At 42.5% G+C, this 19,748-nt stretch overlaps 1 protein-coding gene across 11 annotated transcripts in view; it reads right to left on the reverse strand.

Moving 5' to 3' along the window:
- LOC140463477 (arginyl-tRNA--protein transferase 1) overlaps positions 1–18,562 on the reverse strand; it is a 219,889-nt gene extending 201,327 nt beyond the window's left edge. For 7 of the 11 annotated variants that reach the window (XM_072557486.1, XM_072557480.1, XM_072557484.1 and 4 more), the window contains exons 1-2: positions 17,614–17,751; positions 7,667–7,730 (exon numbers count right to left, since the gene is read on the reverse strand). In XM_072557486.1, the coding sequence (XP_072413587.1) occupies positions 7,667–7,730; positions 17,614–17,716 (167 nt within the window). In that variant the 5' untranslated portion in view covers positions 17,717–17,751. Of the gene's footprint in view, positions 1–1,530; positions 1,620–7,666; positions 7,731–17,613; positions 17,752–18,328 lie in introns of those variants that run through there. The other 4 variants (XM_072557487.1, XM_072557488.1, XM_072557481.1 and 1 more) reach the window with 3 other exon arrangements.
- Positions 18,563–19,748: the final 1,186 nt, after the last annotated feature.

Consider the following 19,748-nt stretch of genomic DNA (forward strand, 5'->3'; position numbering starts at 1 on the left):
ACAACAATTTGACAAAGATCCTAGGACAGCACCTTCCAAACCCACGACAAATTCTAAGTAGAAAGCCAACAGCAGCAGATACATGGGAACACTAATACCCGCTCGTTCCCCTCCAAGCCACTCACCATCCTATCTTAGAAACAAAACACCATTCCTTCACTGTCACTGGGTCAGATTCCTGGAATTCCCTTCTTAGCAATATTGTGGGTCGACCTACTGCACGTGGACTGCAGCAGTCCAAGGCAGCAGCTCACCACCACCTTCTCACAGGAAACTAGAGATGGCCAATAGTGCTGGCCAGCCAGTGATGCCTATGTCCCATAATAGAATAAAAAAAAGTTGAAGAGACACAGATTAATTACTGAAAGTCAATATAGACAATAGACAATAGACAATAGATGCAGGAGTAGGCCATTCTGCCCTTCGAGCCTGCACCGCCATTCAATATGATCATGGCTGATCATTCCTAATCAGTATCCTGTTCCAGCCTTATCTCCATACCCCTTGACTCCACTATCTTTAAGAGCTCTATCCAATTCTTTCTTAAAAGAATCCAGAGACTGGGCCTCCACTGCCCTCTGGGGCAGAGCATTCCACACAGCCACCACTCTCTGGGTGAAGTAGTTTCTCCTCATCTCTGTCCTAAATGGTCTACCCCGTATTTTTAAGTTGTGTCCTCTGGTTCGGCACTCCCCCATCAACGGAAATATGTTCCCTCCTGCCAGAGTGTCCAGTCCTTTCATAAGCCTATACGTTTCAATCAGATCCCCTCTCAGCCTTCTAAACTCAAGGGTATACAAGCCCAGTCGCTTCAGTCTTTCCGTGTAAGGCAATCCTGCCATTCCAGGAATTGACCTCGTGAACCTACGCTGCACTCCCTCAATAGCCAGAATGTCTTTCCTCAAATTTGGAGACCAGAACTGTACACAGTACTCCAGGTGTGGTCTCACCAGGGCCCTGTACAGCTGCAGAAGCACCTCTTTGCTTCTATACTCAATCCCTCTTGTTATGAAGGCCAGCATGCTATTAGCCTTCTTCACGACCTGCTGTACCTGCATGCTTGCCTTCATTGACTGGTGGACAAGAACACCCAGATCTCTCTGAACAGCCCCTTTACCTAATTTGATACCATTGAGGTAGTAATCTGCCTTCCTGTTCTTGCCACCAAAGTGGATAACCAGACATTTATCCACATTAAACTGCATCTGCCATGCATCTGCCCACTCACCTAACTTGTCCAGGTCACCCTGTAATCCCCTAACATCCTCATCACATTTCACCCTACCACCTAGCTTTGTGTCATCAGCAAATTTGCTAATGTTATTGCTGATACCATCTTCTATATCATTTACATATATTGTAAAAAGCTGCGGTCCCAGCACGGATCCCTGCGGTACCCCACTGGTCACTGCCTGCCATTTCGAAATGGAGCCGTTAATCACTACCCTTTGTTTCCTGTTAGCCAACCAATTCTCTATCCAATCTAGTACTTTGCCCCCAATCCCGTGCGCCCTAATTTTACTCACTAACCTCTTGTGTGGGACTTTATCAAAAGCTTTCTGAAAGTCCAGGTACACTACATCCACTGGATCTCCCTCGTCCATCTTCCGAGTTACATCCTCAAAAAATTCAAGAAGATTAGTCAAGCATGATTTCCCCTTCATAAATCCATGCTGACTCTGTCCTATCCTGTTACTATTATCCAGATGTGCCGTAATTTCATCCTTTATAATAGACTCCAGCATCTTTCCCACCACTGAGGTCAGACTAACTGGTCTATAATTTCCTGCTTTCTCCCGCCCACCCTTCTTAAAAAGTGGCACAACATTAGCCGCCCTCCAATCCTCAGGAACCAACCCCGATTCTATTGAACTCTGGAAAATAATAATATAGTCAATATATACGAGAAAGTCACATTTGACAAATTTGATTTATTTTAAAAAGGGGAGATAACCAGGAGTATTATTGAGGGCAATGCATGTGATGTGGTCTACATGAACTTCACAAGGTTTTTGATAAAGTCTTGCATGGCACACTGGTCAAGAAAATAAGACCCTATGGGATCAAAGGGAAAAATGAAATGTTGGATCCAAGAATAGCTGAGAGACAAGAAGTATAAATTTTTTAGCAGAGACATAAAATACATGTGCAGGGAGATTATGTGGAAGCTGTATAAAACACAAGTTTTTTTGATCAGAGTGGTGCTGGGAAAGTACAGCAGATCAGGCAGCATCCGAGGAGCAGGAAAATCGACGTTTCGGGCAAAAGCCCTTCATTAGGAATAGAGCAGGAAGCCTCAGGGTGGGGAGGTAAACTGGGGAGGGGGTGAAAGAAGGTAGCAAAGATTACAATATGTGAATGGGGGTGGGGATGGAGGTGATAGGTCAGAGAGGAGGGTGGGGGAGGTAGCAGAAATATCGACGGATGATATGGTTAATGTGAAGGTTGGTAGGGTGGAAAGGGAGGACCAGGAGGGTTCTGTGCTTGTTACAGTTGGAGGGGTAGGGTTTGAGGGCGGAGGTGCGGGATTTGAGGGCGGAGGTGCGGGATGTGGATGAGATGCGTTGGAGGGCATCTTCAACCACGTGAGAAGGGAAATTGCGAACTCTAATGAAGGAGGCCAACTGGTGTGTTCTGTGGTGGACTGGTCCTTCTGGGTGCAGATACGGCGGAGGCTGAGGAGTTGAGAATACGGGATGGCATTTTTGCAGGAAGTGGGGTGGGAAGAGGTGTCATCCAGGTAGCTGTGGGAGTCGGTGGGTTTGTGAAAAATGTCAGTGTCAAGTCGGTCATCATTAATGGAGATGGAGAGGTCCAAGAAGGGGAGGGAGATGTCAGAGATGGTCCAGGCGAATTTAAGGTCAGGGTGGAATGTGTTGGTAAGTTGATGAACTGCTCAACCTCATCAACACAAGGTAGCGCCAATGCAGTCATCAATGTAGCAGAGAAAGAGGTGGAAAATGGTGCCGGTGTAACTACAGAAGATGGACTGTTCTACGAAGCCGACAAAGAGACAGGCATAGCTGGGGCCCATAAGGGTGCCCCTGGCTACCCCTTTGGTCTGGAGGAAGTGGGAGGATTCGAAGGAGAAATTGTTATGGGTGAGGACCAGTTCAGCCAAACAAATGAGAGTGTCAGGTGAACGGTACTGTTGGAGACGTCGGGAGAGGAAGAAACGGAGGGCTTGGAGGTCCTAGTCACGGGGGATGGAGGAGTAGAGGGATGGCCATGGTGAAGATAAGGCGTTAGGAGCCGGGGAAACGGAAGTCTTGGAGGAGGCGGAGGTCGTGGGTGGTGTCTCGAATGTATGTGGGGAGTTCCTGGCGAGGGGGGAATAGGCCAGTATAGAGGTAGGTGGAGATGAGTTCGGTGGGGCAGGAGCAGGCTGAGACAATGGATCGGCTGGGGTGGTCAGGCTTGTGGATCTTGGGAAGGAGGTAGAATCGGGCAGTGCGGGGCTTCCGGACTACGAGGTTAGAACCTGTGAGTGGGAGATCTCCTGAGGTGAGGTTCTGTATGGTCTGGGAGATGATGGTTTGGTGATGGGAGGGGTGGGGTCATGGTCGAGGGGGCGATAGAAGGAGGTGTCTTCAAGTTGTTTTCTGGCTTCAGTGCTGTAGAGGTCAGTGCGCCAAACTACCACTGCACCCCCTTTATCTGCTGGTTTGATGGTGAGGTTGGGATTGGAACAGAGGGAGTGGAGGGCTGCGCGTTGTGAGGGTGAGATGTTGGAGTGGGGAAGGGGTGTAGACAGTTTGAGGTGGTTAATGTCTCGGCAGCAGTTGGAAATGAAGAGGTCGAGGGTGGGTAATAGGCCAGCGCAGAGTGTCCAGGTGGATGGAATGTGTTGGAGGCAAGTGAAGGGGTCCTCAGAAGATGGCGGGAGTCCTGATTGTAAAAGTAAGCTCGGAGGTGAAGACGGAGGAAGAAGTGTTTGACGTCACAATGCGTATTAAGTTCATTGATGTGTGGACGGAGGGGGATAAAGGTATAAAACACAAGTTAGGCCTGAACTGGAGGTACTGCATGCCTTTCTGGTCACCACATTATAGGAAGGATGTGATTGCACTAGAGGGGGTGCAGAGGAGAATTACCATGATGCTGTCTGGGCTGGACAGTCTGAGCCATGAGGAAAGATTGCATGGGCTCTGGCTGTTTTCCTTGGAGCAAAGAAGGCTGAGAGGGGAGCTGATAGAGACATATAAAATTGAGGGCCATAGATAGATTGGATAGGAAGGCACTTTTCCATTAGAAGAGGGAACAACAGCCAGGGGGCATAGATTTAAGCTAAGAAGTAGATATCTACGAGGAGAGTCAAGGAGAATCTTTTTCCAACCAGAGGTTGGGGGGAGGGTGTGGAGAGAGAATCTGGAACTCTGTCTAAAAGGGTGCTTCAGTCATAACATTTTAGTAGTGTTTAGATATTCATTTGCATTTTCATAGAATCCTGGACTAAGACCTGAAAACATGATCAGTGTGGTTATCTTTCTTGACTAGTGCAAACTCAATGAGCGGAATGGCTTCGTCCTGTGCTGTAAACACCTAGGAGTCTAATGAGTCTTTATCATAAGATTATTTGCTACCATAGGGTAGCAAAGTCTGGCTTCAACTGTACAGGACCTTAGTTAGATTGCAGTCGGCATTTCTATACCATTACCAAAATGAATATACTTGGCATAAACAGGGTGCAATGAAGTTTCACCAAACTTGTTCCTGGAATGATGGGACTATCATTTGAAGAGAGACTGAGGAAAATGGACATGTGTTCTCTGACTTTTTAACGAATGAAAGCTGATCTCACTGATGCCTAGACAATACTTAAACCATAAACTGGGTAGATGCAGGCAAGATGTTGCCTTGGTTTGGGAGTCTAGAACCAGGGAATACAAAACAACAAAGATGCCACTGAGGACCAACAGAAGGAGAAATCTTTTTACTTAATGGGCAGAATATCCTACCTCTGTTGTTATGTTCCTAATCAAGACAGAAAGGTATACATTGGCCTTCATAAGAAGGGGACTTGAATATGATTAAGAAATGTCTTGTTGCAGTTGTACTGAGCCTTAAGACCATAAGACCAGAAGAGTGGAAGTAAGGCCATTTGACCCATTGAGTCCACCCCGCCATTCAATCATGGCTGATGGGCATTTCAACTCCACTGACCCACATACTCCCCGGTGTAAGATCTTACCTGGCCTGTGGTCTCCTTATCTAAGAAGGGATATACTTTGGTGACAATGCAATAGCAGTTCTCTAGATTAATTCCTGGGGTAGCAAGATTGTCTTTGATATTATATTAAGGTGACTGGGTCTGTATTTTCTTGAGTTTTGAAGAATGAGGGGGTGACCTCATTGAAACTTACAAGATGGTACGACAGGGTAATAGAGGCAAGATGTTTCCCCTGTTTACTGGAGTCTAAAACCAGGTTACATAATCTCAGGATAAAAAAAACTATTCAAAACTGAGATAAGGAAGAATTTCTTTACTTCAAAGTTGAGAATCGGTGGAAATGTTTAGATTAGATTAGATTAGATTAGATTAGATTAGATTAGATTACTTACAGTGTGGAAACAGGCCCTTCGGCCCAACAAGTCCACACCGCCCCGCCGAAGTGTAACCCACCCATACCCCTACACCTACATCTACCCCTTACCTAACACTACGGGCAATTTAGCATGGCCAATTCACCTGACCTGCACATCTTTGGATGATGGGAGGAAACCGGAGCACCCGGAGGAAACCCACGCAGACACAGGGAGAACGTGCAAACTCCACACAGTCAGTCGCCTGAGGCGGGAATTGAACCCGGGTCTCCGGCGCTGTGAGGCAGCAGTGCTAACCACTGTGCCACCCTGTGTATTCCAAGGGCTGAAAGCTTAATCATTGAGCATGTTCAAGACAGAAACATATAGATTTCTGGAGAGTAATGATATCAAAGATTATGGAATCAGACAGTACAGAAAAGGCCTTTCGGCCCAGAGTTGGCACCAACAAAAACTAAAATCTACACTAGTCCCACTCTCCAGCACCCGGCTCACAGCCTTAAATGTTCTGAGACAATTCAAGTGTTTATCCACATAATTTTTTTTAAAAGATTCAGAGTTTTCACTTCTCAACAACCTTCCCAGGCAATGCATTTCAGATTCCCACTATTCTCCGGTGAAAAAGGTTTCCCGCAAATCCAGTTTAAATGTTCAGTCTTTTACCTTAAAAGGTATGTTCCCTTCAACTATCCACCCTGTCCATGTCCCTTAGACATTTCAAATCAGGTGCCCTCTCAGCTCTTAAAACAAACACATCCAGATCTTATCCAGCCTCTCTCCTCAGAAAAACCACTCCACCCCATCATCCTGGCACACCTGCTCTGCAATTGTTACATCGCAATCATATCCTTTCTCTGGTGTGGTGACCAGAACACTCAGCTGTGGTCTAACCAAAGCTTTGTACAGCAGATAATGATGATGAGTGTGGAATGTGGCATTGAGATAGATGACCAGCTGTGAATTAATTGAATGGGAGCATAGACTTGATGGGCTGAACGCCTACACCTACATACATTCCGATGATGACCCAATGGTACTGTTATGACACTACTGATCCAGAGAGAGACAGGTAATGTCCTGAGGACCCAGGTTCAATCCCACCATGGCACATGGTGGGATTATGAATCTAATTATGACCATGAAACCATTGCCAATTGTCAGAAAAACCCATCTTGTTAACTAACATCTTTTAGGGAAGGAAATCTGCCATCCTTATCTAGTCTGGCCTATGGGACTCCAGACCCACAGTAAATGGTTGACTCTCAACTGCCCTCTGGCCTGACCAGCAATGACCACATCTCTTGAATGAAAAGAAAAAAAATAAGTTGGGTCAGCAATGGCAGTCTTGCCTCAGAATTACACAGTTTATGCATTCAATCTGTACTCCAAAAATATGGCCACATAATTCATTCAAATGTATCTGTGGGAATTGAGACAGCACTGTACCACTTGAGGCCTGATCTGATCTCTCAAGTAAACAAAGGATTCCATGGCATTGCTCAAAACAAAAAGACATGCAATTATATATAACGTATTCCCCTCATCCAATGTCACCAAAACAGATTATTTGATCATTTGCTCTGTTATTGTTTATAGAATCAACACAATCATAGAGGCCCTATAGTGTGGAAGCACGCCATTCGGCCCATTGAGTCCACACCAAACCTCCGAAGAGCACCCCACTCTATCCATGTAACTCTGCATTTCCCATGGTTAATCCACTTAGCTTGCACATTCTTGAACACTATGGGCAATTTAGCATGGCCATTTCACCTAACCTGCACATCTTTGGATGATGGGAGGAAACTGGACCACCCAGAGCAAACCCATGCAGACAGGGAGAGAACACGCAAACTCCACACAGGCAGTCAACAGAGGCTGCAGTCGAACCTGGGGCCCTAGCGCTGTGAGGCAGCAGTACGAAACACTGAGCCACCGGCCTGCCCTTTTACAGGAACTTGTTATATGTAAACTGCTGCCATGACCTAACAACAATTCAAAAGTATCTCATGTCATTTTCAGATTCCTGAAGAAGTTCAAGATCAATTTGATGAAAATACAAATTTTTCAATACTGAATCACAATACATTAATATACAATATCATTCAAGAATGCTACTTGCCTCCTCCACCCTCGGTCAATTAGATCTTCATAGTCCTGGACTGACATGGTATGAGCCCACATGCCTATAATATAAAAGCATTTAAAATGTTTTAATACCAAAATAACAAATAGTCACAAATTTAAGGAACCTCAGCAATGCAAATTTGTCATAGTTATAAAGAAGTCACAACATAAACACAAGCCGTCAGTTTTTTTTAAACCTTGCTGAACTGACAATCTAAACAAAATTTTCATTTTGTACTTGCCCTGCACAACTTATCGGGTAGTTACTTTCTGCCCCTCACTTTCTGCCAAAAGAACATATCAGCGCTTGTTTTAATCATGAGTGACATTGTGCTCTAGTGAGCTATGCTGGACAGTTTACATTTGTACTGCATCAAAAAAGCCAGAAAATCAAAACTATATTGCACAAACTGCAAGCGAGCCAACAGATTTAAACAGGTTATGTGACAGGAATAGATGGGTACATGTGGAGGAGATTGATGAAGATGTTGCGAATACATTCACTATCAGAATAGCACCTCTATTGTAATGGGGGTGGGGGTTACTGAATCTATATTTGACCCCTTCAAATAAGACAACCTTCTGGCATGTAGGTTATTTACCAGTTATGGGAGACACATTCAAAATCATCAGAAAAACTCTAGAGGGAGGATAAGAAATTTTTTCATTCAGAGTTTTCAGGATTTAAAATATTACCAAATAACATGGTTGAAGTCGATACCCATAAACAAATTTGGATGGCATTGAACAGATATTAAAGGATGAGGACATAAAGAAAAGGACATGATGCTGAAAACAAATGCTTTTTCAAAGACCCAGAAAAGTTAATGCAGCCAAATGATCTCTTTTGTGATGCAAGTTTCTAGGATTTTTTTCATATAATAACCGATTCTTAAATCAATACTGCAACTCTCTTCCTTCCCTAATTTTCCTGACCAACGTCTCAATCTTCACTTTCTTCGATCCATGTCTCTGTTGTTGCTGCTTTTTCATAGATCCATATGTTGTGCCTACATGCTGTACATTTACATATGCACTTTCCATGGTCATATACAAACTTATGCCTAAACTACAATGCTGTACAATGCACTCCAAACCCATCTCAGACTGTTTTGCACTTGCTCAGTTTGACCTTTCTACTTTCAGCTATTCTTTGCTTCTCCTTCCTAATTTTTTGTACCTTGTTTCTCCTTGCCACTTTTTCATGATGGTTGTCATTCCCTCTGCCAAATTAGTCCAAACCATCCTTTACAAAACAAGATAATTTCCCCAAGGTAACAATGGCCCCTGTTTGGTTGGGTGCAATATCTCCCTAATAAGGTGTCTGAAAACCTCCTTTCTACACTACCTCTCCAGCCGTACTGGTCATTTGAAGTAATCCAGAAATGACTTATCTGTTTTTTAAAAATCCTTACGAGCTTATGAAATTCTGACTAGTGAATACTTTTCCTTAGGTCAATAAAATGCTGCACAAAACAAGTAAGAACTAATTAAAACAAATGCTGGAGATCACAATGGGTGAGACAGCATCCATGAACAGCAAGTTAACATCAAGACCAGAAGAGTCATCTAGACTCAAAATATTAGCTTGCTCTTTGCCTATGGATGCTGTCTCACCCACTGCGATCTCCAGCATTTCAGTATAGATTCCAGCATCTGCAGTAATTTGCATCTCCCTTATAGTTAATTAATCCAAGCAGAATGTTTTAGCAAGGTTTCACAATACTTTACGATCTTGTCATTGAGTCGTTCAGCAGGGAAACAGACCCTTTGATCCAATTTGTCTGTGCCATCCAGACACCCCAATCTGACCTCGTCCCATTTGCCAGCATTTGGCCCATGTCCTTCTAAATGCTTCCTATGCATATACAAATCCAGATGCTTTTTAAATGTTGTAATTGTACGACACTCCACCACTTCCACTAGCAACTCATTCCATACAAGCAACATCCTGTGTGAAAACGTTACCTCTAAGGTCCTTTTTAAATCTTTTCCCTCTCACCTAACCCTTTGCCCTCTAGTTTAAACTTCCCAAACACTAGGAAAAAGACCTTTGTTATTCAATTTATCCATGCTCGTCATGATTTTATAGACCTCTATGAGGTCACATCTCAGCCTCTGATGTTCCAGGGAAAAATACTCTTCTTCACCACTCTGTCAACCTGAAATTCCAAAAAGTAATCCAAATCCAGGGCAAAAGGCAGGGAGGAACTTGCATTTAGCAAAGAACAGGAGTAGGCCATTTAGCCCACAAGATCACTATCATTTAAGAACATCATGGTGATCTGATTAAAACTTCAAGTCAACATTCTGCCCATCTGCAAACATTTCACTTCTTGCTTAGTGATAATCTATACACCTCTGCCTTCAAAATATTAAAAGTCTGCTTCCACGACCTTTTTAGGGAGAGAGTTCAAAAGATTCACAAACCTCTAAGAGGAAAATGTTTGCCTCATTTCAGTTTTAAATGGGTGCCTCTTATTTTTAATACAGTGACTCCATTCCATGAAATTTCTCTTGGGAATATATCTTTGTGCATTTAGTGATATCCCTTTAAAAGCCTGCCACTACATCTCTACAGTGTGGAGTTTGCACATTCTCCCAGTGTCTGCGTGGGTTTCCTCCCACAATCCAAAGATGTGCAGGTTGGGTGATTTGGCCATGCTAAATTGTCCATAGCATTTGGTGCACTAGTCAGAGAGAAATGGGTCTGGGTGGGCTACTCTTCGGGGGGTTGGTGTGGCCTTGTTGGGCCAAAGGGCCTGTTTCCACACCGTAGGGAATCTAATCTAATCTAATCTAATCTTACCTATCTTTAACCTAATTTCACAATTCAGTTTAGCCTGGTCTGCTTCTGTACCCACATAATTTCCATCATAATCTTTCTTTTTACAATTGTCTTGCACCCATTCCTAACTCCCTCAACCTGAATACAAAATTCTATCATATTAGGTCCCTGCTACATGGGGACATTTTCACTTAGAGACCATTAATCAAATAAATGTTGTTGCACAATAACCTTCCCTAATGTAGTCTGTGCTCAATGTCTTTGGACCACATGTTCTGCAGCCAACCTATCATAAAAACACATTCTCTAAACGCATCATTTGGGCACCCTTGCTTTTCTAACTTTTCCAGATATGAATCAATCCAACTGAGTGTTTAAAATAATTTTGTTTACAGAAACACATTTGGTAATATTTACATGCATAAAAATGTTTACAAAATCTACAACAAAACAACCATTTTGAAGAGGAAATACAGCTTCCCACACAAGGTTCTCCAGACTTTATTCTTTTAATACAAGGAAAAGGATAAGGTCACCACAATTTTACCACACCATACGGCTGCTCTCCCATTAGAGACACAATAGTAACAGATTAACCTGAGGATCATCATGCCTCAGGCAAGGGGAAAGGTTGAGAAACATCCTTCAGCTAGTGTGGGGATTGAACCCAAGCTGTTGGCATGACTCTGCATTGCAAACTAACTGTCCAGTCAACTGAGCTAACCAACACCCAATAAGCTCTTAATTTTACACAGAATCCATTCATTACTAGCAAAACCAGTGTTCAGATACCTACCCTCATAAATGTTATTAAGGCCTAGTTATGCATTTTCAATGCATCAGGGGCCAAGGAATCAATGCATAAAATTCGAGAGTGTGCTGCTGGAAAAACACAGCAGGTCTGGCTGCATCCAAGAAGCAGGAGAATCGACATTTCAGGCATAAGCCCTTCATCATGAATGAGGCTCATTCCTGGTGAAGGGCTTATTCCCAAAACGTTATTTCTCCTGCTCCTCGGATGCTGCCTGACCCACTGTATTTTTCCAGCACCACACTCGACTCTGATACTCCAGCATCTGCCATCCTCACTTTCTCCTAATCAATGCATAAAACCTGCCAATCAGCTTTTCCCAGGAAGAGAGGAAAACATAGAAGATTGAAAGAATGTAAGTAGGCGCTAAACCAGTGAAGAAATAATTTCAAGAAAAAGGCAGCAACAAAAAGTCAATGGAGAAATAAGGTGTTGTCTAAATATAGCAGAAGTTGTGCTGAAGCATTCGGAAAAAGTCAACAGTCAAGTAAAGGGAATAATGGACAAAGCAGCATAGCTGAAATTCCATGATCTCCCCTTTATAAAAGTTATCATAGTCTCAGAGAAAAATAGGGCATCTCTCCCATGAGAGACATGACAGGTGGTCATCATGCTTCAGTTGGTCAGCTCAGTTGGCTGGATGACTGGCTTTTAATGCAGAATGATGCCAACAGCATAAATTCAATGTTTGCACCAGCTGATCTTGCCACAAAGATCCTACCTTCTCAACTTCACCCCTTACCTGAGGCATGGTGATCCACAAGTGAAACCCACCACCACTGGTCTCTCTCTCTAGTGACAATTATTGAAAGTTCATGAAAAACAGAAATTTTAATGAAAATGGACACTAGAATTGTGGGTTAATGAAGAAGTCTGTCATTCATACAGCTATCTTTAGTTAGCAAGTGGAAAACTAAGGCAGTAGATCTCAAAATGGAATCCATGCAAACTGGCAACTCTCCAGGGGTCATGTAGAATAATGTCACTAAATCCTGTTCCTAGCAAGACATGTGGAAACAATCACTAAACAGACACTGGGTCAAAATAGTGCTGAAAATATCAAACTGGATTAATGAGGTTCTGACTGTCAGAGAAGCCTGAATGAGGAGACTGTCACATTAACAACATTAAAGCAGGGCTGGGGACTGGGCAGCTTCGAACAGCAATCAAACTAAGATTCAATGCCTCAATTCTGACAGAAACCCAATGGCACTAATGCTACATACACAAACAGGCCAGTACACAGCATCTTTCAGCTAATGAAAATTCCTATTACCAGCCACATCAATATTCACTGTATCAAGTCACCCTGTAAAACATTTATGGGAACCACTTTGAGAGGTCAGCGACCTTACATTCAGAAATATAATAGTACAAGGAGTGTATTATAATTTACATTGGTGTAGAACATGATTATGAATCCTTTTGAAAAGGATCCTTCACCTAAAAATGTTGGAGAAACATTGAGCTAAGACATGAACTTTGCTAGCAATGTGGAAGGGAAAGGAGTCTCAAAAGCAAGAGTTTGTGTGGTCAATGACAGCTTCAGTAGAACACTTCAATCTCCATATAACTGCACATACAGCTAGCCTGACCATGTAGGACCGAGGGCTCAAGTGAAAAGTAATGTGGAGGTAGAGCAAAGTTGAGTCCAACTGAATTTGTGAACAAACATGGTTCAGTGAAAATATTTTCTCATAAAACCTAGTGCCTTGTTTAACTAATCACTTCAGACATTTATTGGGTCAGAGTCACACAACACGGAAACAGACCCTTCGATCCAACCAGCCCATGCCGAAAATAATTCCAAACTAAACTAATCCCAACTGTCTGCCCCTGGCCCATATCTCTCCAAACCTTTCCTATTCATGTATCCATCCAAATGTGTTTTCTACATTATAATTATACTCATATCCACCATTTCCTCAGGAAGTTCATTCCACACGCAATCCACTTCCTGTGAAAAATGTGCCCCTCATCTTTTCTGAATCTCTCTCCTTTCACTGTAAATTGTGTCCCCGCGTCTTGAATTCTTCCATCCTAGGGAAAAGACAACTACAATTAACTCTATCTGTAACAACCTCCTACGCACCAGTGCAAAAAGTCCCCGCCTTTCTTTATAACTCAAACCTTCCCTATCCAGTCACATCCATACATAATAATTTGTGCCAATGCTTTATTTCTTACATCTCTGCATTCTTTTCAAAAATTTTTTGTTATTTTCAAAAGAAGATCTGTGTGCAATTAGGGAAATAGTCATTCTACTGCTTTCAAAATGCTTAGTACAACAGCAGCCATGAACATTAGACTTAATTACAAAATGAATGTTTCCATTTTAATAGCTTGTTTATTTATTCAGCTAAAATTGCAGCAATGTCCAGACCCAAACAGCTCAGCAACTGTTCAATTAAAATGAAAAATCAGCAACTCATCTGATCATCTCTAATTTTCACAGATATGTCACTTTCAGCTTTTCACCTGAATGCACATGTACCCAAAACAATCACAAATATAAAAGGCATTTCCCTGCCAGTATGAATAGTAGGAAAAGAATTACCCATTCTATAACAACTACTTCAGCATTTTATACAGATGTACATGTACATTCATGTACATTTTATACTTTATGTACATGAATGATTTTTTTGACATAAATAATTTTCTTTTAAAATTGATTAAAGCGTGGAAGTTCTAAAGACTGCTAAACAACTTGTGCTTATTGAAGTGATATAGCATCTATTAGGTCAATAGTCCTATGGAGATATTTTGTGGAGAAATTACGACATAGTGGTTTTGTCACTAGACTCGTAATCAAGAAGCACGGGTGATCCTCTGGGGACATGGGATCAAATACAACATGGTAGTTGATGAATTTAAATTAAAAGTTTAAAATCTGGAAAATAAAAAATATATTTGATTGTTCTAAAATTCCATCTGGACCTCTGATGTCCTTTAGAGAAGGAAGTCGGCCATTATTGTCTGGTCTGATGTACATATGATTATTTCACAATTGTTTTTCTGCACTCTTAACTGCCCTTTGAAGCAACTTATAAATCCACTCAACTAAAGGAGGGATGAGCGACAAACTTTGCAGCTACACCCACATTCTATGAGAGAAAGAAGGAAAAAATTGCAAGTTGTTTGATGAATGGTGCTGACAACATTGCGTCTTCTAACTCCTTGTGGAGGATTTGAGCTATAGGGAAGAGACTGAGCGGGCTGGGGCTGTTTTCCCTGGAGTGTCGGAGGCTGAGGGGTGACCTTATAGAGATTTATAAAATTATGAGGGGCATGGATCGGGTAAATAGGCAAAGTCTTTTCCCTGGGGTCGGGGAGTCCAGAACTAGAGGGCATAGGTTTAGGGTAAGATGGGAAAGATATAAAAGAGACCTACGGGGCAACATTTTCACACAGAGGGTGGTACGTGTATGGAATGAGCTGCCAGAGAACGTGGTGGAGGCTGGTACAATTGCAACATTTAAGAGGCATTTGGATGGGTATATGAGTAGGAAGGGCTTGGAGGGATATGGGCCGGGTGCTGGCAGATAGGACTAGATTGGGTTGGGATATCTGGTCAGCATGGACGAGTTGGACCGAGGGGTCTGTTTCCATGCTGTATATCTCTATGACTGTATGACTCTATAATGCAGCATAATTTGGAGAAATTACCAGCTCATTTTGCGTGTCCTCGCAGCTGCATCCATAACAGTACAAAGATGCAACTTGAATGAAATATTGTAAAGGTAAAGTCACCATTGTCTTGTCTTACCAGACCACAGCCTGCTTTGTCATTAAAAAGAGAAATGAATGGTGGTGACTTAACGTGTGGATCACCACACCTCAGATGATGGGAGAGCTTGAATAGGGGAATCCTTCATGGTAACCTTCATCAGTGCAGGAATTGAACCCACATTGTTGGCATCACATACCTGGCATATACCCAAATGAGCTAACCAACCTCCAACAACAAGGATTTTGTCCTTGGACAGTGTGCATATGTTATCAACAGAAGAATAAAAATTAATAAGAACAGATATTACCAATTTAAACTTCATCTTGAGTTCTGCATTCACTGAAACTATAAATTACTGAAGTAACAAACATAGATTACATTTATTTCAACTGAGTGACCATGATTTTGCAAATACAAATTGGTCTGGAGTTCAATGGACATTCACATGAATGTTTAAGTTGCAAAGATCCAAACAGTACTCAAGGATTTCAGAATTACATTGTGCAGCACAGAATGCTTTGGACAGAATTCTGAAATTTATTTGCAATTTTTAAAAAACTAAATATCTTTGAATTTTGCAGTTAATGCAAAAGTACATTTATATTTGCTTTGATTTCATTACATTCACAATCATGATTGGATATGATGTAATTACAGTACAGGGACTGTCAGTGGTTTGTGACAGTGCACCTACTTGCAAAGCCACCACAAGATAATTCACTACATCTGACCTAATAGTTACAGGGTCTGAATAATCAACATCCTTTCTCTCCCAGCACTCCAACTCCTCCCCCTCCCCTATTCATTTCCTAAATGCTGCCCCTCTACACTTCATTCTGGATTAGTGGTGCTGCAAGAGCACAGCAGTTCAGGCAGCATCCAAGGAGCTTCAAAATCGATTTCAAAGCTCCTTGGATGCTGCCTGAACTGCTGTGCTCTTCCAGCACCACTAATCCAGAATCTGGTTTCCAGCATCTGCAGTCATTGTTTTTACCTCTCCACTTCATGTCAGCTCTGAAGAAGTGTCATCTAGACTCGAAACATTAGCTTGCTTTCTCTCCTTGGGTGCTATCTGATCTACTGTGAGCGCCAGGATTTTTTGTTTCCAGTACACATTCCAGCAACTGCTATAATTTGTTCCTACTTTGAGTATAGGAGTTGAGAAGTCATGTTGAGATTGTACAGGATGTTGGTGAGGCCTCTTCTGGAATAGTGTGTGCAGTTCTGGTTCTCCTGTTAGAGGAAGTATATTATTAAACTTGAGAGAGTTCAGAAAAGATTTACCAAGATTTTGCTGGGAATGGAGGGTTTGAATTATAAAAATAGGCTGGATCTTTTCTGATGAAGGGCTTTTGCCCAAAACGTCAATTCTCCTGCTCCTCAGATGCCCCTGACCTGCTGTGCTTGACCAGCACCACACATTCAACTCTAATGTCCAGCATCTGCAGTCCTCACTTTCACCCTAGATCTTTTCTTCTCCCCACTCCCCCATCCCACAGGAGTAGGAGCTTGAGGTGTGCCCTATGGAAATTTATAAGAGTCTGAGAGGCATAGATAAGGTGAAAAGCAAAAGGTCCTTTCCTGGGATTGGGTGAGTTCAAAACTAGGGGGCACATTTTTTTAAAGGTTAGAGTATAAAGTTTTAAAAAGGACAGAATGAGCAATTTTTAAAATTAAAAACAGAGTGGTTCATGGGTGGAATGAACTGCCAGAGGCAGGTACAGTGACAACATTTAAAAGACAGTTGGATAAGTACTCGAATAGGAAAAGTTTCGAGGGATATGGGCCAATCGCAGGCATGTGGGACCAGTTTAGTTTGGGAACATGGTTGGTGTGAACTAGTTGGACTGAGGATCTGTTTTCATGCAATATGGTTCTATGACCCCACGATTGTTTTAACCTCAAAAGTACACAAATGATTCAACTTTGACTGCATTAGGACAACAGATCCACTAGCAATTCGACAATTATTTTGTTTGAGCATTTGTTTGAGTCTCATAATATAATTTGAAAAAAAAGTGCAAACATAGTCAACTTTCTTTCCTTCATGATATTTTATGTTGCATATACAAGGAGATTTCTAGTACAAACATGTCTGCTAAAAGCAGTGGAAACTGCATATACACACTGATCAAATGGTAGGTAATCAGGCATCACATACTCAAACTTGCAGGCTTATTTTCAGAGCTGTCAAGTCTATCTACTGAACTCAAACAACAACGCAGGCAACATCCTCAAACAGTAAACTCAATTTAACTAGCGTAACTAAGCATACTAAAGTGCAACATTTCAGTCACGATAATAAACATGATGCATGCTTGAGCCATGTTGAAATCAGAGTCCTCTCCTCAGATTTTACAGGACAGGAAGGAAGGTTCAAAATATTTGAATATCTGCGCACGTATGTAAAGATCTTATACATAAAATATATTTTTGCAATTTACAAAAACCTGTAACCACAGCAATTCTGAGACCTCACAGCTGGTTATGCGGCCTCGAAAATAAGGAAGCCTGGTTCATTCTTTCTGCATAAACACCCTCCGCTCCTGTTTCACTGAATATTTATGCAGAGTATTTTATTCCCATCCAAAGACAGGGATAACCTCTCACCATTGGAGTAACTGCTGGAAGACCCCTTACAGTAACCACATTTATAACCGTCATCCTCGGTGAAATACTCGAGGATACTGTGCACTCTGCCACCGGCCATCATCGTCCAACTGTCGTTAAGGCCAAGGCGCGCGCCCAGGCCGGTCCAACCAATCAATGACCACATGCGGGGCCGCGCACGTTCAGTTTGTGCACCCGCGCGATAGGCGGGAGAATCGCGCGCACGTTCAGTTTGTGCACCCGCGCGATAGGCGGGAGAATCGCGCGCACGTTCTGTTTGTGCACCTGCGCGATAGGCGGGAGAATCGCGCGCACGTTCTGTTTTGCACCGGCGGGCGGTGCTCGCTGGCGAAAGGCGCTCCCCTGTAGAAAGGGCAGCGTGATTTTACACACATCAGAGTATTTATTTATTTAAATGGAGCACCTAACAACCATCAGTTACACACTTTCCGTGATTGGTTTGAAATCTATAGGCGTCTTTAATAAAATTGAAGAGGTTTTGAGTTTTAAAAAAATAGTTAACAATCAAAACCCTCCATTCGTGAAGGCTGATTAAAGAATGAAAATACTACCTCGCTTGTGCACCAGGTTGTCATAAAATGCTGGATCTTGTGAAAAGTGGAGAGCGACAGAGGCCTGTACTCAGGGCCGAAGCCTCGGTCTCAAAGCTTCACGTTTAAATACACGCTCCTGCTGCGAGGCTTCTCCGACTTACCCGTGGACACTTTTCCATTGTCCGAGTTACAATATCCACAATGATAACCGGATTTTAAACCTTTGTATTCCACGATGGAATACATCCCACGGTCGTGTGTTTTCGTCCCGGTCAATCCACTGCCTACACGTTTGACATTTCCAATAGAAGCTTTACCGGATAGAGAGGAAAAAAAACACGATAATACAAATCACATGTCAACTCCGAGAAGAGATGTTCAGTTGTAAAGCCGACGTGCTTCTGTAGGATCTTCAAAACACTGAAAAAACCTAGCAACCAGATACGTTATTTAACAACGAGAAAGAGGGTGACGCGTTTTTAGTTACAACATTTGTAAATTGGTTGTTAACTCATTTTTACCCATTATTTCAAGGTACAGGTAGGTTTAATTCTCTTCTTGTATGTTGCTAACACCTAAACTCAGTCTACAAAAATATTCAAACTTGACAATTGTGCTGTCTCATATATTCTAGCTAGCCATTTCAATGAGGTTAATAATGAGTCACTACAGACCTGTACAACTTTTTAATTCCTTCCACCGCTTCGGTCTGTAGCAAGGGATGGTGATATTAATCTGTCGGCAAGGGTTTAAGATAAAAGTTTAGACGTGGGCAGAATAAACTGGGTTTCTGTGCACATGGCACGTAATGTTTACATTGGGCTTTCGACAACAAATTGCTGTCAGAACCAGCAGGTGTACGGTGGTGATTCAAAGCCAGTAATTCTCTTCTATATCACTAGCTCGAATGAATTTTTATCAAATGCACTGATAATCTTAGCAGCATTAAGGAGGGGGACGGGGGAGACCATATTGGATTTGGTGCTAGACAACGAGCCAGGCCAGGTCTCAGATCTCTCAGTGGGAGAGCATTTCGGTGACAGTGACCACAACTGCCTCACCTTTACCATAGCCTTGGAGAGGGATATGAACAGCCAGTATGGGATGGTTTTTAAATGGGGGAGAGGAAATTATGCTGCTATTGGTCAGGAACTGTGGAGTGTAAATGGGGAACAATTGTTCTATGGGAAATGCACAACAGAAATGTGGAGGCTGATTAAGGAGCACTTGTTGCGAGTGTTGGATAACTTTGTCCCACTGAGACAAGCAAGGAATGGATGACAAGAGCAGAGGAGCTTCTCATCAAGAGGAAGAAGGAAGCTGAAGGTTGAGGAATCAAGGATCTGGCTCAGCTTTTGAGGATTACAGGATAGCTCGGAAAGAACTCAAAAATGGACATTAGGGACGTTTAAGTGACTGCTGGGCAAGCACATGGATGGCAGTAAATTGAAGGGTGTGTAGATTAGGTCGATCTTAGATTAAGTTAAATGCTCAGCACAACCTCGTGGGCTGAAGGGTCTGTACACATTAGCTGAGCATTCCACCAGGTAGATAGTGAAATTTGTATTTAATAAAGATTAG

The sequence above is a fragment of the Chiloscyllium punctatum genome, chromosome 38 (assembly GCF_047496795.1).
Source record: "Chiloscyllium punctatum isolate Juve2018m chromosome 38, sChiPun1.3, whole genome shotgun sequence".
In the NCBI taxonomy this organism is placed as follows: Eukaryota; Metazoa; Chordata; class Chondrichthyes; order Orectolobiformes; family Hemiscylliidae; genus Chiloscyllium; species Chiloscyllium punctatum.